At 41.2% G+C, this 25,048-nt stretch overlaps 1 protein-coding gene across 4 annotated transcripts in view; it reads left to right on the plus strand.

Moving 5' to 3' along the window:
* pde4ca (phosphodiesterase 4C, cAMP-specific a) overlaps window positions 1–25,048 on the plus strand; it is a 62,013-nt gene that overhangs the window by 20,695 nt on the left and 16,270 nt on the right. Inside the window, exon 1 of one of the 4 annotated variants that reach the window (XM_054767713.1) lies at window positions 632–5,310. The exons of the other annotated variants lie outside the window; for them this stretch is intronic. Within the exon in view, the coding sequence (XP_054623688.1) occupies window positions 5,183–5,310 (128 nt within the window). The 5' untranslated portion in view covers window positions 632–5,182. Of the gene's footprint in view, window positions 1–631; window positions 5,311–25,048 lie in introns of those variants that run through there. 4 annotated transcript variants of the gene reach the window in all.

The following is a 25,048-nucleotide window of genomic DNA, read 5'->3' on the forward strand; positions in this document are numbered from 1 at the left end:
TCCTTGATATCTAGTAGAAGGAGAAGTTTGCCCCCACTTTTTAATGTACGGTATATCACCGCCACCTCCAGTACTGGAGTGGAACAGCATCATTTCCTATGTCCTTATTGTTCACTCCAACAAATCAGTTTCGGTGGAGGTCTGTGCTCTGAGTGGTCAGGTTGCGGTATGTTGGTGCCCTTTTCATTTAGCACGGTTGTCTTTGTTGGACAACCTAAGACATGATGACGTCTGACAGGCAGCAGCTCCAACACACACTTTGAAAAGAGCTCGTTACGCAGGAATGCTGCCCGTGTCCGTGTGGAGCCAACACATGATGTCATGATGGCCCCTTTGCAAAAATTGACCTGATGGCTTTGATAAGCTGCAATGTTTAGCTGCAGTGGATGATGACTTTCAGTGGCTGACTCGCCTCATCACCTCAACCCTCCTTTTCAAGTGTTTGAGGAGGTGATCCTGAGCAGAAGCAAACAGTCGGTGTCTGTGTTTCTTCAAGCTTCAACTGCCTTCCACACTGCTGACGCACGTACAGTACATGTAACACTGGGAAATCATCTGCTTTGCTGCAGGTCTGTGTGTGTGTGTGTGCGTGTGTGTGTGCCAGCCATTGCCAAAGGCTGCTAGACTATGCACTTTTTTTGTGAACTTCTCACACAACAACAGTTTTACTCTCATTTTAAGTGTTGAAATTGCTCTAAAATTGAATGCAAATGCATCCCTTCATGAGGTTTATATGGTCCATTGATTCATTTTTCTAGTTTGTCCCATGCCAATAAAATGTTTGCATAGGAATGGCAACCAGAGCGTTAAGCAAATATTGAGGCTGCTTTGTCAAAATATATGTCAAATGTTTTTGGACACTCTTTAGATGGATTTCCACCATAGAAACTGTGCTTTAGTTGTGGTTTGGTCTCATGATCAAGTAACAGATTCATCTGAACTTAATTTTGATTTTTTTTTTAAATGGAGTAGAAGCTAAAGAGTAAAAAAAAGCAACATAAAGTTGGCAGGAAGCAATCATTTGCCCGCATCCTTAATGTATTTCGATCTTTTTTCAGTATATTGACACATTTTTAACCATAATTCCATCAAAGATTGGATCTTTTTGTGCAGAACTTGCCCCACGTGGTAGTTTTTTTTTGACTACTCCAAACACAGACCCTGTAAATCAAATTAAAGCATATAATTAAGTTTTCAAGAGGGAAAAAAATCCCACAGCAGTTGTATGGTTTGCTCTCAGTGTAGCAAGATATGAAAACACCCATGACAAAAAAAATACTAATTTGAGAGTTGCATGTGAGTTCATTTATCCTTCAGAGCTGGTTCAGATAAACATAATGTATTAAGACTGAACTGCTTGGGATGTCTGCTGATGTGATGATTGGATTGATTGATTTACCAACCAGATCATACAAGGTCATACAGTTCAGGGCAGCTCGTAGTGTCCATTTATGGAGATACAGTCAAACCTCGGTTTTCATACGCCTGGGTTTTCGTATGATTCGGTTTTCGTCGAAAATGTGCACAGAAATTTTGCCTCGGTTTTTGTACTATCATGCATGTAACAAGCTAGTCTGGAAGTCTGGAACTGATCAATGGACTTGTATTACTTCCTACGGGAAAAATTGCCTCCATTTTTGAAACGATTGGGTTTTCGTTAGATCTTTTGGAACAAATTAATAACGAAAATTGAGGTACCACCGTATTAGCTCATCTCATTGCACAGAAAGCCCGAAGCCCATTGAAATGGAAATTGTAAGGCTTGGACCAAAGCTTGTTTATGCTGCTAAGATTTGCTTTATCAGTCATGATTGATTAGGAAATCTCTGTGCTGAAGTTATCGTCAATGTGACGTAAGACTTAATTGCCAATTATGTTTTTTACAAAAATAATTCAAGTAATAATGTAATCATATAGTGTTTTCTTGTAAAACATGTATTCAGCGTTAAATATTCAGCATTTTTTTTGACAGTGAGTTACATTATGGGGTGTCACATGATGTAGCGTTTGTGCAGAGATGCTCATTTTGTGGAAGCTAGTCAATGACAACCAGGAAATAGTATATTAAATATGATTTTTAAATTTCTGCTTACCTACTAATAAATGTATAGTGGACCCTCTAAGGCCAAATCCGTTCCAGGATTCTAGTCGGCCTCAGATTTAGCTGAATTTTTCCAACGGACATCTCTCATATCTATCATACATTCACACTCTCATATGTGACCTCTGTCTGATTTTTTTTCATGTGAATGTGAGCAGTACAATTTCAATTTTTTTCGAATGCGACCCAGGCCTCTTTCGTATGTAGATATAAATCCGATTCTTAAGGCTACAAAAATGGTTTATACCTATTTCAAGACAAAGCTCGGTTTTGTTATTAGTTATTAGTACAGTAGACGCCCCTACAACGTAAATAATCCGTTCCGAGAACCTTTATGTTATAGGGATTTTATGTTATACGAAGCGTAAAATACATGTAAATAGCCTAATGCGTTCCAAGATCTTCCCAAACTTCCCAAACTTATCTTCCCTTCAAAATATTCAAAGTCCACCAAATATGGTGGGAAAATATAAGAAAACATTAGCATAAACATAGTACAGTAACATTCCAATATAAAATAAGGTAATAAATAAGGTTACTGTAAATGAATAAAACTGAAAAACAAAAACAATCCTACCGTTCACGAGATGTCTTGATTAGGAGCGCAGGTGGAGCCAGAAGGAGGAGGAGGAGGACTAGCCTGAGTCGAAACGTGACTCAAAGAGTTTAAGAGCCAGCTGGTCTCACAGACAAACGCACACGCACTACACGATGATGCTGTGTACAACATTTTAATTTGTAACTTAATTGTTTAAGTTAGTTTCAGGGCAACTACGAAGAGGAAGGGAGGTTGAAGGGACAAGCCTGTGTCTCACACAAACTCACGTACGTCCTGTATAACTCAGCCAATGAGATGAGAGCGTAGGCGGTGCCCCGATAATCAGCCAATGAGATGAGAGCGGAGGCGGTGCCCCGATAATCAGCCAATGAGATGAGAGCGGAGGCGGTGCCCCGATAATCAGCCAATGAGAGCGTGAAGTGTCAGAAGTTGTCACCAAGTGTTAGTCTGAACTTGCACCGACTTTAGGCATTAATAAAGTTGCACTGACTTGACGCTTTACGTTATACGGAACTTTCTTCCGTAATACGATGCAAATACTTCTTTACGTTCAGTGGAATTTGCGTAAAAGGAGGTTTACGTTATGCGAGGTACTACTGTATCAACATTTCGTTTTTTCTTCACATTCTGCCTTTTTGCTCTATTTTTCACTATTTTTTAGTTTGCTTTTATTTCTACATGGTGCCACGGGCCAATAAAAAACAAGCCGCAGGGCTGCAAATGACCCCCAGGACGCACGTTGGACACCCCTGCCTACGACTTCTTTTTTGACTATTTTGTGTGTGTTTGCTTACCTTAAACAGGTGTAATTCTTTGTTTCTTATCATACCTGCTTGACACCTTCTTTGGAAAGGAGGATTTCTGAATGAGGATCAGAAAAATGTCGAAGCAAAAGCGTGTGCAGGATTAATCCTCTGATGCTTTCTGAACTCAGATCTTGTGAGGTGTTGCGTGGTATGGTCACGGCTTACATGATGACAGTTGAAGCGTATTTTTCCTGAAAACGTAGGATAAATTCAGATTTATGAGACGTGAGGGCTGTGGCTACAGAAATCTGCCATAAAACGGAATAGTAGAAGAAAGCAAACTGAAGCTGAAAGGCCTATCCATTCATCGAATAACTTCCTCTTTTCCATCTTTCACGGCCCCTGATTCATTAAAAGGGATGATTCTTTAAACCTAATAATAATAAAACTAATCTAACTGTGGGAACATAGCATGTCGATCCATGGCTCCCCCATCTCGCTGATCTTATGTCAAATATTTCCTGTTTAAGTTTTCCAAAGCAGCACACGGAAGGTCGACCAGCTACGGTTTCATATTTACTTTTCACATTTCTGGTCTTCAAAAATACATTGCCCCTGGCCATGGCTGACCTTGTGTGCTTGTGCATGAGAACATACTGTACATGTTGTATATACTGTATGTGTGTGCAGTAGCTCCTTATTGTAATACCCGATCATATTCATCCTGTCATTAATCTCTTTACCCAACATAATCAAAGACAAACCTGACACACACACACGCACTCCATCTGGAAAGCATAACAGGGAGATCCCCGTCCTGTGATTGTATGTGGGCGAGAGAGCAGGAAGGGGTTAAAATGGCTCAAACATTTGGGGAAGGCAGAACCCATGCTGGCTTGGATCCCGCCCTCTTTCTTAGCTCTGACCTCAGTCTCAAACTTGTTCCCCTTGTGTGTGATACACACACACGCACACACGCGCACACACTTGCTGGGTCACATGCCCACACACATTTGCTCACTGACGCACATACACACACACACACACACACACACATATATATTTATATACACGCACATTTTGCAGAGAACTCAACCAAACGGACCGAAAGAAAAAGATCTAGACATGAGCAGTGAGTGACCGGAGCAGCGGACCAACTTGGTGGAAGGAAAGGAAGGACCTGTTTGTGTTTGTTGTGTGATTAAAAGGTGCAGTAGCCCAAGGGGAGCAGAGGAAGCAGAGTGAAATAGAAGAAGAGCAAGAGAGAGAGTGAGAGAGAGCAGGCACATCCAAAGGCAGAGGGGGGAGAGGGCAGCAGCGCCACATTTAGACCTGAAGCAAAGACAAGATGCACACTGGGGACCCATTAATGGAGCACCACTGAGTGGGATGCAATCTTTTCTTTTTAAGCCTGCTGCGGGACAAAAACAAGACAGACAGCTGGAAGTAGGCTGCTCACACTCGAGGAATCCAGGTGCTCCGGAAGCCATTTATTCCAAATTCATTCCCACTGTCAAGAGGAATACAGCAGCGTGGATTGCATCACCCGAGGTGGCCCGGCGCTGCTCTGTGACCACTGTTCCTAGAGCTGGTGTCCACTGCGGCCAGAGGGAATGACAACTCCCGGGAAGGCGCAGAGAAAGGGACGGTCCGACAGACAGACGAGGAAGCTACCCAGGTTTTCCAGGCATGAGAGCAGCCCCGAGCTGAGGAGAAGAAGCAAGCAGCCCAGAAGAGGAGGCTGACGACGGGTTATAGAGAAAGCGAGAAGGAATCATGAGTGTGCCAACCAACTGTGGGTTCTGTTACTCCATGGAGCGGACGATCACTGTGCGGAGCGGGAACATATGGGGATCACCGTGTGCTGTCAACAGGCCCATTGACATCATACAGAAACACAGGCGGTAATTAAAAGCCTTCTCATTTACTCTCTTTTATCTTTTATATTTCTGTTTTGAGGTGCCTCTGCACACACACACACACACACACACACACACACACACACACTCAGACATCACTGTATAGGTGCAGTATAGGTTACAGGCTACACATCCTATATTGTGAAAAAGGTCATATTTTTACCCTAACCCTCCTCAATTGCCGGTACGCCCCATCAATAACATTTTGTACCGACTGTCACTAGACGTTAGACATACAGTGGAACCTTGATTAGGATCGTTAGTCCATTCCAGAAGGTCCAAAGCTATGAGTTATTTGTTGTATTCAATAGCGGCACAGGTAACGTCCTTTGGCTCCATTGTGGGTTATTTAGCAGCCGAGATCAATGAGAAAAAGCAGAGACTTGTGGCATTACTCTGTTACTTCGCAAAGAACTACAGAGTCAACTGCTGATGACATCATAGACGGGGCAACGGAGCTGGGGGACAATGGGGACAAAAACACGTTATAAAGACAGTTGGACTCCCGCAGTGTTTGAATAACATGACCGGGGAGTACACTTTATGAAGAATATCAATATTTTTAGAACAGGCTAATGTTGAATCTGCCCGAGGTCTGCTATAAACCTTCAACTGTTTTCTTGTCCGTATTTCCCCCCAAGCCCTCATAAATGGAGCAGTGTGATAGTGTTTTTTTCAAATTGTTTTGACTCACAGGACCCTACAATAATCCTAATCGTAAATAATCAGCGGCCCTAGAGCTAAGAACTTAGTGATATAATAAGACTGTAAGAAGCCGTTTATACGGCATTTGGTAGTTTACTTTATGGGTAGCCACACAACATGTCAAAAATGCACATCCAAACGGACCAGGCACATTTCTACACTACAAAGGCCTGTGTGTTCACTGCATTAATGCACATCCTTCTCATCACAGCATGAAAGTCAAACACTGGTTTTGTAGCATCACTTGTAATCGTCAGTGGCAGCAACGGGCCTGTGCGGCTGGACTCTGAGATAAAGTCCTGTTTACGTTATGATATTCTGCGCAGTCTCAGACACAAGGCTTGTTTAGCATGTGGGATACACATGTTAGTTACATTTTGGGAATGGAGGGCAATGTGAAAGGCAGTTTTCTTTCTTTTTCGGGCTCACTTATTTCCCCTTATGAAATAAATACATTGTATATTTTATTAGGCTCCAAGTATATGAAACACGAAGCTTTTCATATTACGACCATTCTTTGAGAATGCTTGCTATGTCTGTACTACTCCAAGTTGAGTCTTCCATTAAAGCTTCCATATTATAGTGTTGTTCAACAATTTGAAGTGTCAGATGTCCCGTAATAGTGTCACAGTGTCCACATTCCAGCCTTGAGGCATTTAATTTCAATTTTAAAATTAAATTATTAGAAATTAAATTAGATTAATGAACATTAAGCAACATTTAATACAGTTTACCGCTTTAATTCTCACATCTTTGTGATGAAAAGCATCAATCTCAGCTTCATCCCTAAAACTACTGCATTCTCCTGGCTGTCCGATTGGTAGTTTGGATCAAATCTGTTTGTTTGCCTCTCACCTTCTTCTCTTCTTCGCGCCACCGGGGTAACTCTGCATCAGTTTTCTCCAAACCGTGCCGACAAGTTTGCTTTGCTCCCGTTTTCCGGAATCAATGTGCCCATGCGCGGCAACATGGAATAGTCCATTGCATGAGAAGGGAAGGGGGACCACTCGAAACGATCGTGACAGCTTACGCATTTTCATGTCGTTTTAAGCACGTGAATTAAGACTAAAACAGTATTATGTACTTTAAATCAAAGGAAAAAAAAATCAATAATCACTTTTTAATGAGACGTTTGGGACGGGGGGGGGGATGTTTAGGCCTGTGTTTGCCTAATGTTAAGTCCTCTCCTGAGCGTGTGATGCCATGGCTGACGTGCAGCAACATCCAAATGCTCCAAACATGGAAACGATCCACAACCACAACCACACAAACACCATAAAACACATGCAATGGGAAAATGCTACAAATTAAAAGTGCTGCAATCGCACAAACGATGCAGGATCAAAAACAAACACAAAAACTGCTGCACATGCTAAAAACACACCTTAGCCTTATCCAACCCTTCTTTAAAGACATGAGTGGGATGCTGGAAGTGGGCGGAAGGAAAAGGTAAATTTTTTTCATGTCTTTGTGATAAACACTTGCCTGTAAAAATCAGGTGCTCTCTATACTGTAAACGTTCTTTCTTAAAGGAAAACTTTTTTTTAAACTTTTTTTCAACTTTTTTTTAAAGATTTTGCCCATCATCCACATTGAACACATATTTCTGTCCCTTTTCTGTACGTTCTAAAAAGAGAAAGCGAGTTAACATGACGGCGCTAACAATGGACGTCACGGAACCCACCTATTTCGACGATAAATCCCTTTAAAAAAAAAACCCTCTAACATCGGTTTATTGTTTTATATGCATGCTGTGATCATGTATTAACAGGTACATTCATGATAACATGTAATACTTTGCCTTATTCTGATTATTTTAAGCGCATTTTAGGCGCATTGATTTCACATAGCCAGTAGGTGCTAACGCTACATCTGTCAACAACAGCAGCATAGAAACAGCAACCATAACTTTTGGACAAATGAGGAACCTGAACCATATCTTTTAAGCCTGACAATGATCAAACATAATGCTCCCACGTGTGTAGCTGAGTTTATTTTAAAGATGTGTAGCGAAGCCTCTCTTTTTTGTTCTCCATGAAGTGGTGGGTGTATACACTGGGCGGGCTCATCAAGCTAGGGGCGAGTCAAAGGCAGTATCATGCCCATGAGGAAGGAAGCTTTGTGGCGATTTTTGTTTTGGTGACCTAAACAGGCTCTAGGGACACATAACATTTAGAACCTAGGTTCCCAAAGTGGGGTACGTGTACCCCTAGGGGCACAGCAATTGTCATGGGGGGGTACGTGAATAAAAATGAAAAACAATTAGCACCTAACGCTCACAATTATGAGTGCGCCTGAATACCTCACTGCACAAGGAGAAAGGAGACAGTGAACTTGTTCATTGCGCTGTGTGCATTATATGAGCAAATAAGTAAGTTGGGTGATTATTTTGTGTGTTAAAAGTGTTTAATCATGTTTAATCATTTGGTGTTCCCATCGCCGCACGGCGCAGCGGCGAAAACCTGTCACTGAGAGAGGGTATTCCCCCGAAACCCGAAAATGAGGCTTTATCGTTGGTTGTATGTATTTTTGTACTTCGGATATTGCTTTATCATGATTGTTAAACTTCCCCCTTCAATTTACTATTAAATTAATAGGCAGACTTAAACCGTAACCTTAAACCCTTCCAAACAGAAGGATGCCAACATCAAAGTGGAATAAAAGATATGTAGGATGATTACTTATCTATTTAGCAGTGGTCATATGAAACATTATCAAAGGTTGACCACGCAAAATACACATTTTTGACCCGGAATTACTATAAAATGAATTCGCCATTTATGTGCAATATTTTAAGTCAATGAAGGTTATTAAGGTTTATGTTTTTAAATTGTCCAGGAGTAGGGGGCACATGGCTTCAAGTCAAATGTCTGAAGGCGTATGCGACTATAAAAAGTTCGGGAACCACTGATTTAGAACATCATTAAAAACACAATTTGGCTCAATACGGGATCTAGAAATCATTGGAAACAAGTTTAAGTTTCAGTGCAGGCTGAGGCTAAAAAAATCTCATTTAGCTTTTCAGACTTTACTTTAAAAGGTCGTCATTTCACCACAAAAAAGGTGGAATCGGGATTTTCGGAAGCCTGAAGATGATCATTTCAACCATGACATCTGTAACACATCACACGAGATGAATTCCACACTTAGCTAATGGGCTACGTAGACTGCAGAGCATTCATCTCCTTGCTTCATCACAGCCTTAGAGCAGCGATCCTGTTGGCATCTTGTCACAAAGAGTGAGTAGGGAGCTTTTTTAGTCATGGAAGTGACCTTTCCAGGTGTAACTAATGATGGTAAAAGATGAGCGGAATGGAGAGAGTAAAGGTCTGTACCGCCATTTCTTCCTACAGCGTGTCGGAGCAGCGACACATGAGATCAACCACGTCGCCACCCCCTCTTTAAATGATCTCGTGAGACAGCCGAAAGTGATCAATGTTTAGACTTCCAGCCACGGCATCCTTTCTTTTGCATTTTCCCTTTTACACTATTTATGCTTTAATCCAGGGGTGTCCAAACTATTTCCACTAAGGGCCGCATGCTGAAAAATCAAAAGATGCTGGGGCCGCCAACCCAAACAAAATATTTCATATAATGTATATATATATATTTACACATATAAAATTCATTCATTTGATCAGTGACAAAGCATATTGTTGTTATTATTATGGACTGTTTCTCCTGACATTACTTTTTGACTGTTTTTTTTTTTTTTACAAATATTAACGTATCATTTTTTTCCCTCATACTTATATGACTTATTCTCATAATATTTTGACTTTATGATCATAACATCATAGCATTTACCCAACCTAATTTTCCGAAAAATTTCAACTTAATTCTTTGTTTGGTTTGTTTCTTATATTACAACTTTTTTTCCTGTAATATTTCAACTATTTTTCCTGTTAATATAATGACTCTACTCCCTTAATATTTTGTCTTTATTCTTGGAAAAATCCTGTTTTTTTTTTCAATTTTTGCTGTTGTTTTTTGAAATTTTGTTGTTTAATCGTATTTTTAGAATGGCCAATAAAAAAGCAGTCCCGCCCGGGCTGTAAATGGGCCCCCTGGGCTGCACTTTGGACACCCCTGCTTTAATCCACCCAACACGGCACTGTCATACACTGCACTTTGTGGACACTTCATGCAAGAACCTATCCTCGTTTTGCCTTAAAAGAACACAACTTCTAAAATAACGCTGGGGGCGGGGGAGCGGGGACGCTAAGTTGACACCGGATCAGACAGCTGCAATTAAGACGGGCGATAACATCAGCTGACTTCAGAAGACGACAGTTTTTTTGCCTTAGATGGATACGCTGCATTTCATGTGTCAACATAAGGATGATGGTTATCAAGCCACTCTTTTATTAAATAGTACAGACCAGAGGTGATGGTTGTATTACGCTGTGGGGTTCTTGTCAGCTTTGTATATTTAATACCCGGCATAATAACCTGTGGGGGTTATTAACTGCAGCACTAACAACTACTCAAACAATATGAGCGGCAAATCATGTCTTCCAAAAAAAAAAATTGTTCAATGCCAAAACATGACATCCATGCCACATTGAAAATATCAATTTATGTCTAAAGGCTGGAGCTTATCCCAGCTGGCTTCGGGCGAGAGACGGGGTACACCCTGGACTGGTCGCCAGCCAATCGCAGGGCACATATAGACAAACAACCATTCACACTCACGTTCAAAACTATGGACAATTTGAGTCTCCGATTAACCTAACATACTGTACATATTTCTGGAATGGGGGAGGAAACTGGAGTACCCGGAGAAAACATGCAAACTCGACACAGAGAATCCCAAACGGAGATTCGAACCATCTTCCAGATATCCATGCTAACCACTAGGTCACCGTGCAGTTGCTATTTTGGTATTTTATAAAATTAATGAAAAATATTGATATATTTGTTGTACTAATTACAGTGCATTTTTCTTCTGTACAGAAAATATAAGTCGGGTTTCCTTATCTGATGCTTGGTAGCTGAGATGCTTGATATCGGCTTTGGTACCGATATTGTCCAGCACTTTGATACCGACATTAACCGATACTGATTATGGCAGCAGCTCTTCCCTCGAATTAATGTCTCGTACTGAACACATTATGCTTCTTTTACTGTGATGCCACTGCATGCATTTCACAAGTAAACACCGTTTGCGCAAAATAAGATAAACACTGCCATATGCAATGTAAGTTAGACAACAAGTGCCATATTTATTTCAAACATTTTGTCCCAACAAAATGCTCATAAAAAAAAATCAACAAATAATACAGGTGAGTCTTAATTAATTCACAAAAAAAGAATACATTTGAAAGGCTGCACATGTCTTTGTGGAATAAAAATCCGTCTCAGAACAAAGTATTGTGCGTCGTATGAAACTCTGGACAAATACAAATGCAGTCGTCCCTCCTCATTGTGGTTTGAACATCACTCCCTCGTTCTATCGCGCTTTTTCAAACATTAATTAACTAAGAAGTGATTGCTGTTTTGTGGTTGACTGTGGCCTATTATTTAAGCAAATGTCATGTATTCTCTGCCTAAATTAAGCATTTTCAAGCATAAAAATGTTCTAAATGAACTAAAATACAAATACGGCTTAAGGCAATACAAGACTTTAATGAACTGTAGTCTACACTGGCCACTAGGTGTCACTAGCAACACGCACCAGACTTGATTGGCAGCAACAGGCTTTTATTATTTCATCATTATTTATCTCACAACAAGCAGACTAATAACATAATAGTCATTATCGTCATTATCATCATCATAATAATGATAACACGGGCTACTGTTGTGGCCGTCCTCCAGCTAAAACTCAACTCTGAATCCGTTACCTCACTTCCTGTCCACACGTCTGGAAGACATTTATTGAAACACACACGAGCACAAGTCTTATTTATGCCTCAAATGGCTTATTTTTTGAATATACTGTATCTACTATAGGGTGACTATGGGGTTGTTATTTCATGTATAGAGGGCTCTAATAATGATAAAAATTGTGTTTAGAGACAGGTTTTACGATGCTGTAACTATGAAAATATGCTGTTTATGAATATTGAATTCGCCGTCAGGTCTGGAACCATGACAAAGTGAGTGTGAATGGTTGTTTGTCTATATGTGCCCTGCAATTGGCTGGCGATCGGTCCAGGGTGTACCCTGCCTGTTGCCCGAAGTCAGCTGGGATAGGCTCCAGCATACCCCCGCCACCCTAATGAGGATAAGCGGCATAGAAAATGAATGGCTGGAATATTAGCGCCACGTTGCTTCTACTGTAAATGCGAGTGAAAGGTAATTTTTCATCTCGTCGTCTGCATTCAAGTTTGTGGCTAAATATTTCCAAAGTGATGACACTTTTGGATCCTTGGAACCATTTTTCGGTTCGCTCCTCTCTCCAGTCACGGCGTACAGCTTGTATCTCCTGACATTATCGACGTGGCTTCCGTCAACGCTATCTGACGAGGTCAAAGTTTAGAACCAAAGTGGTGATGACATGGTGGGTCATGACAGCCAGGAAACGGGTGGAAAGGAGGATTTCACTGTGATTTATGCACTGAGAAATCTAAGATGCATTAAGAGCTTTGAGAAGATGGCAGCTTTGGCACGTGGCACGTGAATAACGTAACTAAGGTTACGCTTTTCCGAGTACATTTCATAGAAACCCAATACCCCCCTGCCATGTCGACCTGGGAGACGTAAATCCTCCTCTTTGAGTTATCAGGATCTGTCAAATACGAACTTGGATGTGATTTGATACGTCGGATACCAAAGTGTCTGGCAGCTCTACAGAATCATTTGTTTACATTAACGCCTATCTGGGAGAAGGAATTTGTGTCAGAGGTAAATAGTTAGCTCAGCTTTCCATCTCCTGGTGGCCAGAATGAACTGATCATGCAGTCGCACTACATGAATCTTCATGTTTGTAGCAATGATGAAGTCATCGCATGCCTTCAGCACACAATGTCATCACAGCCAAAAGGCATTTTGTCATCGTTAATGTGTCTACGAGTGCTTTCCTGAGTCATCCGTGGCTTTCAATGGCCAACAGGGAACGTCAGGGGCCGTCATACAGTGCACGTCACTCGTCCTAATGGTTGTGTTTTATGTTCTGATGAAATAATATGTTCTAGTAAATAAACATACTGGGTTGACGTTAATGGTCATGTCGTCAGTTAAGTTGTTCTACTGTCCAGGGACGAGCCTTCCAGACTGGATTAGTTTGTACAATGGCAGAATGTGTATCTGGTCGTTGCTCACTTTAGGCCACTTGTTAAGAGGCATCAAACGTCAACAAATGCATAACAACAAAACACTCAGGACCCGCTGATTGGTTCCAGACCTGACTGTGATAAGTGAATTTCCGCAAAGTCAGATTTCTTATTTATTAATCAAATATTTTTTTTTGTTAGCGCATAGAAAACCTGTTTACAACCGTCTAAATATGTTTTTTTAACATTATTTGAGCCCTCTAGACATGAACTAACACCCGTATAGTCACCTTTACACTCTTAATACCCATAATAACACTAAATAAGCCATTTAAGACATAAAGAAAACTGTTTTGTTGCTATAAATGTGTTCCCTAAGGGAGCTGAGTGGCGGCAGGCAGGAGGTGACGTCGGGGTTCAAAGTTGAGTTTTAGCTTAGCGTGGGTTACTGCAGCAACAGTAGCCCGTGTTTTTATTTGTTTTGGGTTTTTTTTTAGGGATTATTGTGCTGGTAGTTCAAACCTTTTGCATTTGTGTCTCACCAAACATTACAGTAACATTACTGACCCTTAGTGACCTGTGTAGAGTACTACATATTTTCAACGTCTTTGAATGCGTCTTTCGAATGTCTTATATTTGTATTTGAGTTAATTTAGCCATTTGAATGCTTGAAAATCTGCGATTGGCTGGCGACCAGTCCAGGGTGTACCCCGCCTGTCGCCCGAAGTCAGCTGGGATAGGCTCCAGCATGCCCCCGCGACCCTCATGAGGAGAAGCGGCATAGACAATGTATGGATGGATGGATGGAATGCTTGAAAATGCTTAATTTAGACAAAAAATAACATTTGCTTAAAAATGCATCTATTTGGACGAATAATAGGCCGTATTCAACCAAAAACCAGCATGATTTATTAATATGTTTACGATTTTTTGAAATATATTAAAATATTTAAAATATATATTTGAAATAATCAAATAGTAATCATTGTTAAAACTTAATGGTTGTGGCATTTTGCACAGCATTCTCACACGTGTAAAAATCAGTTCACCACTATTAGGAAAATTGCTTAAATTTAACGACAAATCACGAAGGGGAATCACATTGACTTGTCGTCTATATTGTTGTTCTCGCATTCTTCTTTTAACCCCATTGTTCAAGCTGCTCCTTCTTTTGAAATTGGTGTTGCAAAAATCCTAAATAAAAGCAAAAAAACAAAAAGCTGAGCTAATACTGAGTAGAGAGGCGCCAACATTGAAACATACTGCTGATATTATATCCCACCTCTCCCGGCTGAGTAGGCCAGCGAAGCACACGCACGCTCCATGGTTGTGTTTGCTGTCTGCTAATTATAGCAGTTTGGCAGCTAAGCTACTCATGTTCGCTATCATTGAATGTGTAGCCTGTCCAACAACAACAACATGAATGTAAACTGTTGATCACCTCTCTGAGCCTGCTTTTGTGCGTGTGTGAGTGTGTGCGTGTGTGCGTGTGTACACGCCACGGACATGTCTGTGAATACCCACAACCGTGGACACCAGTAATTTTAGTTAATTTTAGTGAATTTTTCTGCAGTTTAATTCCTAATTGTGGCAGTTTTTGGACAATTTCTTCTTTTAAACAACCATTGGTAAGATACGCTAGCCAGTGGTGGTGTTCTTATCATTTTTGTTTCAAAAAATAGAATTTGGAGCAATTTGCATACAGTCTGTTTTAGAGCTTTCCAGAATATTTTGATCGCATTCCGCATGGTATGACCTCAGTGGAATTAATATTCACATTTGAAACTGTGCAAAAGAAACTATTGTTTTTATCTTTCTTTAAGATGTCTGCATTAGAACCTTCTGCAATAATGTACTTTAAAACATTTAATATCTGTGGCTGCAATAATTGAATTATGACCTCAAGTAGCCTCTGCGATTGGAGTGTTGACCTCAATATGACCCCTCAGTAACTAACTTAGTCAGTACCCTTTTTGTGTGCCGTCGTTGTGCGTAGGTGCATGAGCGTATTTAGCTACAGTATTAGGGGAAGAATATCACGACTAGGGATGTCCGATAATATCGGCCTGAGATTGGCATAAAAATGTAATATCGGTGTCGGTTTTTTTTTCCCTATAAAAGCCGATATGACCCTTTAAGCGCCACAAGCAACATTGCTGTCGCCATAACAGTCAACAGGTAGCGTACAGTATACTGTACTAGACGATGCTTTGCTTAAGTGGTAGGTTGTCAAAACACTGCTAATGGTGAGCGGGTTAGCTCGTAGACAAGTATATGTAGACGCCGCATTGAGCGCTGAGCCGTACGTCAACGTCACCGCCATATTGGAAGTGGCAAGAGTCAGCCCGGAGAAGATGCCTCATTCATCTGCTGCAAACCAAATCCCAGACAATAACATTTCACAGGTAAGACTTAACAATTGCCTTTGATAGTATTTGGCCCACAGACTGCATGATTTGGCCATGATAACATCGTTTTGAGAGAATAATTTGCCAATGTTGTGGAAAACACTGTATTCCTGCGCATAGTTCATTAATTCATGTGTCTGTGAGGTAGCCGGAATGTAACGCAGAAATTGCGGAAGGCAGACGCTGTAATGTTGTTTACAGCTACGTCGAGAGGCTAATTGCTAATGTTGTATCCAATCGTTTAACAACAGATGTGTGTTCATTCCACAACAGGAGATATGTGATATCACACATATCAGTATCGGTATTGATATCCAAATCGGAAATTAAGAATTGCACAATATTGGCATATCGGATATCGACAAAAAAGCCAATATCGGACATCTCTAATCACAACCTTTGCTGACAGAGGGGCTCTGGGCCACTCAGAAGTGTAGATGTTTTAGGATGACAGCAGTACGGTACCTTGCGCACACAACTGGCTCCTTTTAACCAATCAGGAGAGGCTGCGGCCACACTTTGCAACATTTGATGGTAGCACACAGAAGGCCACGTCCAGCTTTTAACTACTGTATGTAAGGAATGCATATGAACAAAATGGGATATTAAAATGAGACCAGCTATGAGACTAGCTAAAAAAGACAGCTCCTCCTGAGTGCTCCAAAAATTCAGTTGCCTTGCTTTACAACTCAGCTTTGGAATAAACTTTTTGGATTCTACCTGGAACCTGCCTCCAGTGCCTCATATTGGACTTTGAATTGTATTCGACTTACAATGCTTTGACATATTTTTACTAATAATAAATCAAATTCAACCACAAAACAGCGATCATTTATTATTTTTTTTGAAAAAACGCAATAGCGTGAGGGTGCGATGTTCGTGGAGCGAAGGACGACTGTACAGCATTTTTGAAAATGGAACGAAAACTACGCAAAGCGTTTTACGGTTGTAGCCCTCTGCTAACGAGATGCTCATCAACGTAACACTCTACTTGACAAGGTGTTGAACTTTTCTCAACGTCTTCTTCTTTCTTCTCTTCACATTCAGACCTTTCTTGTCTTACTCTTTTCTCTGGCGCTTCTTCAGACAGCAAGCTGCCACTGACTCAACGCCTCTGCTGGTTGCATCCAAGCTTTTAGCCTATAATACACCTGTTAGACTTTGTGGGTGAAGGAGGGATGTATGGTTAAGAATCTGTAAGCATGAAGCCCTCTTGTGCAGAGTCAAGCTAACTTGTATCGTGTGAACCTCACGATATCGCACCCTCTTGCCCGCTTCAACATGCTTGCAGGGTAAAGTGTATCAGAAGTTAGCGTACGCTCCATGTCTAGCAGCGCAGGCGTCACGGTGGAGTGGTGTTGTTTTCCAAAGGAAAGATCTGAGGGTTCCGGCTGGCCTTTGACTGTGATTACAGCCGTCCACATACAATGATAATTGTGCTCCCACATACACACTCACTACTGCCCTGACACACGCCCATGCCACGTTTTTTATTTACAGACCAGCTGCTCATTTTATGTGCGCGTGTCATCATCCAATTATGTCGTTCAAAACAAATAAACTATAGTTACGGATTCTTTCTGTAAAAATATTTACAGCTTTATTTCTGTTAAACCAGGGGTGCCCAAAGTGCGACTTGGGGGCCATCCGCGGCCCGCAGCTCATTTTTTTGTTGGCCCGTGGCATATGCTAAAATTAAAATTAAAGCTGGCCCGCATCATAGGGACACCGTGACAAGAGAAAAAAAAAGGCTTTTTTTTCATTGTTGTTCTGTAAGGCCGGCGTGCCCGAGGTGAGGCTGGCAACTTGTTTTTTCATTGGCCGGAAGTACATTGAGAATAAAATGAAAACTTACAAAAAATGTTAAAAACTGCAAAAAAGTGTGGCAAAAAAAGCAAAACGTCATCACGCAACAAGACAAAGTTGATACTGATCAGATTGCTGACATGCTTTGTCACCTGTAACACAAAGCAGGACATGCAGGAGATTTATTTTTTTTTTAAAAAAGCCTTTAAAGAAAAAAAATTGCAGCATGACCTCGTTTTTTAACTGGCCTGTGGCACATTCGAAAACAACACGATACAGAAAAAACCTAAAATAAATAAAACATTTGTAAGAATGTAAAAATAAAATTGAGTTTTGCTACTAATAAAAAAAACCTTAATACATGTTTTCACCTATAACCCAGAGTGTATACATCATACGTATACATTAAATATATATTCTTCTTTAGCCTTTTTTGTAGTGCTTAAAAAAAACAAACCTGAAATTGATTCTAACAACAATACTTATTATTATATTTGTTAAGATCCTCAACATGAAAATGTGTTGGTATGTATTTGGGTTATTATGTGTAAAAGTATATTTCAGTTATTTGCTCCGAATAAATAACAATAACCTTTGTAGCTTTTGAAATATTGAAAAAAAATATGACTTTTCTCCTTTTTAAGACAGGTGTTCTAACAAATCCCTTTAAGCATTGTACCTTGGATGGTTTTTAACATCTTTCATGTACAAAGTGTGTCAAAACCCTTGGTGGAAAAGGTTTGGAGGCCCCTGTGTTAAACTAAGCAAACAGCTACATAGCACAGATATTATTCAAACCCTGGACAAAGTTGTGCGTCCTATTCACACACATATCAGCAGTGATCTCAAGTGACTTTCTTGATAGAAAGGTCAGTAAGGTGGCTGTCTAATGCTACATCAGCTCACATCCATTCAAACTATTTTCAACGCCCTGCGTCTGAACAATGGCCATATGTGCACAAAGCCGTTTCATAATGTCCGACCATGCTTAGCTGTCATTTAAACATGAGCACGCTTCTCTACAGGCTGTGTTTTTGTAGCAGGGTGATGCATGGGTCGAGGGGATTGTGTTTTTCTTGTTTTATTAACAAGGTGGGATTAGGCAGTAATAGGGAAAAGGTCACGAACATGAAGCGCGATTGCAAATGATCTCTTGCAACCTGTTCTGGTGAATAATTCCTCTTAGAATAAGCAATATGCCCGCCACCGTGCCGCTTTGAAGATATGAATAAGTAACAGGTATCCAGTCAGAATATGACTTCAACACAACAGCGTGACAGCACATTATGTGACCCTGGCCTGACCATCAGGCACAATCAAGATGAGGCCCCTCATTATGCCGGCCCTAGTCTGTGTTTTACTGCAGCTAGCGGCATCATTAGAGGAATACAGTACATGCTCACGTTGACAAATACCATCAAGAATTGTCATGCAAAACTCCTGGCTTCAGGGTCTATAGATGACACTGGTTGCCTTTGCAAGTGGTTGCCTTTGCAAGTCCAGCCACCGGGAGACGAAACGTTCACACGTAGCTAGAGATGCCCCATTTTGGCTCTGTTAGCGATATTGTCCAGCACTTCATGCACTGATACTGGCAGCAGCTCTTCCCTCAAACTAATGCCGTGTAATGAACACATGATGCTTTTGTCTCTGTGATGCCGCAAACACCGCAATGTGCATTACAAGTTATTGGAAAAGTGAAAACATTTTGTCTCAGCAAAATAATCACTTTAAAAAAAAATCATACCTAAAAGCTGCACATTTCATAAGAAGAAAGAAAAGTGCAAAGTATGAAATTCTGGATTAATACAATCCGTGAAATAATAAACTGTTTTTCCCGCTACTTATCATTGTTTTTGCTGCGCAGCACTGCATGTGACTTTCAATGATTCTTTGTGTGCTATTAGATTAGAAGCATTGACGGAAGAAGCCTTAGTCCCCCTGCATGTATACACTACACATGTATACATATCTCACTCTCGCGCTGATATAAATATCAGCAGAAAAAACGATATCGATATGATCTGGTATCTCATTTCAATATCCCTATATGTTCATATCTCAAGAAAGTCAGCTCATTGGACAAGCAGCAATGGAAAGTGGGCTCTCCTTTCACGCGATACCAACTGACGTGAAAGAAGGCATGTTTGGTAAAATTCAAGTTAAAAATTCAATAAAATAGGGAGTTGCTTTCAGTCGCCCTGGAGATGTAGCTCACAAAAACATTACACATACATGAACTAGCCAACACCTGCGACAAAGCCCCCTCCCTAATCTGTGAACCATTAGCCCGCTTGAACCCGTTGAACCCATTTCCCACCCAAACCAAAAGTGTGTTTGGTAGATTATTTCTCAGTTAACAATGATTCCTGTCGTTTCCTTGGAAAATATGCCAAGCGGTTTATTATTCTTTTGATAATGACTCTTCTTTGGTGTACGTTGTACATTTGTGTTCCACTTCCTCCCAAAGGTGTTTGATGGGGTTGAGGTCAGGGCTTATGGGTTCTTCCAAACTCATCCACAGTCATGCTGGAACAGAAAAGGGAATACATGACAGCTTGTGTCAGTAACTAATTCTTGTGGGAGCAAAAGGCCCGGCGATGATGAATGCAGGTTCAGGTGACAGGTAGCTCTGCTGAATGGGCCTATCGCCTCGCTCTGGCTCGCTTCGTAGCGCCTGTATTTTAACGCCGGGGATGGGATTGACGTGGACGTGACGCAGGCAGGGTGTCGAGTATCGGGGCCACTGACAGGGTGCCATCAATCACGCTTTTCCACCAGTCAGCCGCTTAAGTAACAAGCAACGCGACACGCCTCTTTTGTTACACGGCCTAAAGACACTAAGGAAGTTTCAATCAGTTCATTTTTCAACTTTTTCTTTTAGAGAGCCATTAATTCAATTGCATGTTGATGATTGTGTTTGTGTATTGTGTTTATTGTCTGCTATGTAGCTAAATAATACCTCTAACAAGATCAGTAAAAGCTAAGTGTTATTTTCTTTGCAAAGCTTTACTTGATATAGTTTTTGGGGAGTGTATGTTTACATTTGACCTCCTGCAGTGCCACCTATGACCAGTAGAGGGACCCTGTCGTCATAGTGAGTCAGGTCATGTATTGCAACTGTCAAGACTGCAGCTACAACACGTCTATTACGCCAAACGTACACAACAGTACTCCACTCAACAGGGTTATGTTTGCATTTTTATTGATACTTTGGTATTTGTGTCGCTGTGGCTGAGAGTGTAAGGGGAAGGAAAGAAGAGGCGGGCGAGTGTGAGTGTTGGGCATGTGCAAGACGAACCAGAAAAACCGGAACATTGTTTGTGTGGGGCCTTCTTGTCCAGACAGCATAAGGTTGGGTGCTGACCTTTCACCTCTTGAATGTGTAAAAAATGAATTGGACTTTTTTTTGTTTTATATATCATGTTTTATATTCTATTTCTTCACTGTTTTTTTTTTTACATTCTTTAAATGCACACTGGATTCTCCACATGGTGCGTCCCTCCACTGTTTTACAGTTTTGCACACTAGCCTAGCACACTAGCGCTTCTCAATTTGTCATCATTTGACTGGGATTCAAACCATGCTCGCAAATTCAACACTACGCTTACCTTAGGTGGCTACATGAGGGAGGAAAAACACTAAAAACGTTGGTCAGTATGATGCGTTGCCGTTCCACGCCGTTGCTGGCTGCACGACAGCGAGTGAGACTATAAATTGAGTCTTATTGTCTTTTTGTTTAAATGTCATTTTGCATAATACACACATATTGTAAGTAAATAATCATTTAGAAAGCATCCTCCCACACACTGATCACAATCCATATAGGTCGAAAGTGTGGTCCGGGGGCCAATTTTGGCCCATGACTCATTTTTTTATTGGCCCTCTACATATTCTACATATATCGTAAAATGACCTCATTTTTAATGAGATATATTATTAGATATTACACTAATTTGCTTTGTCATCTGGAACACAAAGCTAAGATCAATGTTTTGATCAGATAGCTTAGCATATATTGTTGGGTTTAGCATTTTTAATGCAAAAACTGTAATGTTTGGACCCCCCTAATATAGGCCATTAATTTGTGCACTGCGTGTAGTCCAGTGTCATAGTAAGTCAGCATCTACTCGCCTATGCTGAACTCGCACCAAATGAGCAAGAGCATAAAACTGGAAGTGAAGCGGCAGCGAGGGAAATACGTGGGCGATGTTGTGATCGGCGGTCTAATTTTAGCTCGGCACCGGCTTCAAATAGAAACCTCACCATAAATATTCATGAATGGGGGGAAGAACCACCCTGCGGTGCAGCGGGAGAGCAGAGCGCAGGGAAGGGAGGAGGGGGAGAGTCTGTGTACTCTACCTGAAATGCTATTTTTAGCTCCAGCCCTGCCTCTTTCGGTCTATTCCCCCCATGCAAAGGGTGGCTAAATTTAGCAGCATGAAGACAGAAGTGTGATGCGGGAACCAAAATAGAAGCAAGTTTATGGTCAAAGCACGCAGGGGTGTCGCATGATTTGGAAGGACTGAAGGTGACAGATGGAGAAAATAGGAAAGATGGGTGAAATGAGTGGAAATGATGGCTGCAGATCACATGACATGTACTTATTACAGCGCAGGTGTGTGCAGGAGCAGGTTGCAGTAAAGTCATCAATGCTTCTCACACACAGTGTGCAACCTCACCACGCAAACTTCCCCACAAACTTTTCTAAAATGTATTTACTCCTCGTCCTATTTGTCTCATGGCTTGCTCTCTCCTCTGCACCCACGCCCACCCTCCCTGTCCTCCCTATGACTCCTCTGCTGCATATAGTGAAGTCAGTGTGTCTGAATGTGTCACATGAATGGAGGAGCGGGCTTCTCTTCGGCTGCTGTTATGTAACAGCCAGTAACACACCAGCGTCTTGTCCTCATGCAGCATCCTCATTGGGTAGGATGGAGGATGGGGATTTTTTTCTTTGCATACTGCAGTTGCTGCATCCTTTTATTTAAAAGAAGCAATTGTGGTTTCACTGCACTTATTATTACAAATATTAGGGGTGCGCACGCTGTAATTTACTACATGTGGAGTATGAAAATGACTTATGATACCATGATACTGACCTGTTGTTTTTGTATTGATAAATACTGAAACTGTTAATGTAAGCATGTGACATGTGCATCGGTGCCTCAGTGGGCAAAGCAATGGCCTACAGCAGCTTTGTTGTGAAAGAATCTAACTCCAATACCATCAAACTCATTTGGGATGAACTACAACAGAGATTTTGAGTCAGCAGGCCTTCTTTTCAGGGCCAACGTCAGTGACCTCTGACCTCTCATACTGTATGATGACACACCAACGTCTTGTAGAAAGTGCTGCCTTTGTCTATATTGAGTCAGTGTCTTGGAAAATGCTCCCACAGGTACAAGACACCATCATCTAATCTCACTTTTGTTTCTGATGGTATTTTAAACATCAGTGACCTCATCTGAATGAGTGTCCTTGCATGCGCAGAGTGCTTTGTGCTCTGCTAATGGGTTTTCTACTGCGGAGTCCCTGTGATTGTTTAAACAAGGGACGTGTTGTGGGCATCGCAGCAGCAGGCTGTGCTGAGTGTCTCTGGGTTGGCGTGTCAGCAGAGTGGCTGAAAGCAAAGTGGATCAAAGCAGAAACGTGCCCAGCCTGTGAAGAAGGGGACTTGTCGTGATGTTGTACTTGACGTAGCCTCATCGTGTTTGATCAAGGGGAAATCCCCCCTCACCTCAACACCTGCCTATTTTTAGACTCTCACTCTGACATGAACCCACTGTTTGTGCACGCATACCTCTTAAGGATGTTCACGAGAACTCACATCCTCTCTGGAGGACACTTCACGCAGCTCTTTTCTGTTGTGTCATGTTTCTACGGGCTGGCCGCCAATGATCTTCCTCTTTATCGTACAATGGAACCTCTAAGGTCGAACACAATCAGTTGCAGGAAGCTGGTAGACATCTGTTCTTAACTGTGTTACAAGTGTAAAAATAAGTTCATACATGTGTCATAAAACTTATACATTTTTGTAGTTAGAGCATAGAAAACGTATTTACAACTTTCTTAATATGTTTTTAACATTATTAGAGCCTTCTAGACATTAACTAACACCCCTACAGTCATCTTTGCACTCGTATTACCCAATATAGTAGACATAATAACACATAGATAAGACTTGTGCTTGTGTGTGTTGCAATAAGAGAGGACAGAAAGTTACAGTACGATGGAACCTGCGCAACAGCACGATTATCGTTGGCTTGTGACTCCATCCCAGAAAGTTGAAAAATGTTCACACTTTTCATTGCCGTCGCCCTGACGAGGACCAATCAGTCAACGTTTCATTGACTGATCAATGAGCGGACATTTCTAAAAAAGAATAGAAACAGAAAAGCAAGGCATGGGAACTTGTTGGCACCAGAGTAAACAAAGTTTCATAAATTCACACGGACATTTGCGTACGTTTATTTTCAATACTAGCAAGAGCCGGTACAAGCAAGAGTACACAATCAAAACCGGACACTTTTCCTCCTCTGAACTACTTTGATACCCCAAAATTCCCTCCAAATCTGACAGCCAATCAAAACCGTGGGAGACTCGTAATTCACTGGTTGTGAGCCCGTCACTGACTGGTGTCGCTGGCAACTGATCACATTTTTCAATGCATCTTCTTGTATTTGTATTTTAGTTCATTTACCCATTTTTGTGCTTGGAAATGCATAATTTAGGCAAGAAATATGTAAAAGATGCTTGAATATGCACATTTTTTACTAATGCTAGGCTGTATTCAACCACAAAGCAGCATGATTTATTAACTCATATATTTTTGAAAAACCGTGATAGAATGAAGCCACGAAATTCGAACCACAATGTGCATTACTGTTGTTGTGCACTTCCACCTTTATCTGCTTCCTCTTCTTCTTCTCTCCTTTTTAACGGTGAATTACAACCACTCAAGTTATTCCCTTCCTTTCCGCTACACAGCCAAGATGGCAACTGTGAAAGGTGGTTGTGGTCGATCGCTGCGCACTCACTATTTGCGGCGTGTGCAACGTCCGTGTGTAAAATCCAAACGCTAAGTGTAAACGTGAATTGAGACACAGCCAAGGGCATCGCTGTCATACAAGTGTAAAAAGAAGTTCATGAGCGCACACAGTGAGATTATTCTTCAGATAAGTCTGTCCACAGAAAGTAGAGATGCTCGATATTGGCTTTCTTGTCAATATCCGGTATTGTCCAGCACTTCATTACTGATACTGATATCAACCGATACCGATGTAGGCAGCGACACGCAAACTTAAAATGATTGTGCTTCGTCTACTAGCATTTCAGAAATAAACACTGTTTGTGTCAAATCAGACAAACGCTGCAATATGCAATACAAGTTACAAGTTGCGATATTAGGTTACAAGTACTGAAGGAAGACGCCTTATTAACCCTCTTGCATAACCAGTGGTTTGTCATGTTCTGCATGACAGGTTGGACTTTTCATGTTGTTTCCTGTTTGTGGTCTTATTTTGGTTTTCTGTTTCCTGGTTGGCGCGACGTGCAGCTGCTCTGTGGTCACTGGAAAGCACGTGC

This window comes from Dunckerocampus dactyliophorus, chromosome 2 (genome assembly GCF_027744805.1).
Source record: "Dunckerocampus dactyliophorus isolate RoL2022-P2 chromosome 2, RoL_Ddac_1.1, whole genome shotgun sequence".
In the NCBI taxonomy this organism is placed as follows: domain Eukaryota; kingdom Metazoa; phylum Chordata; class Actinopteri; order Syngnathiformes; family Syngnathidae; genus Dunckerocampus; species Dunckerocampus dactyliophorus.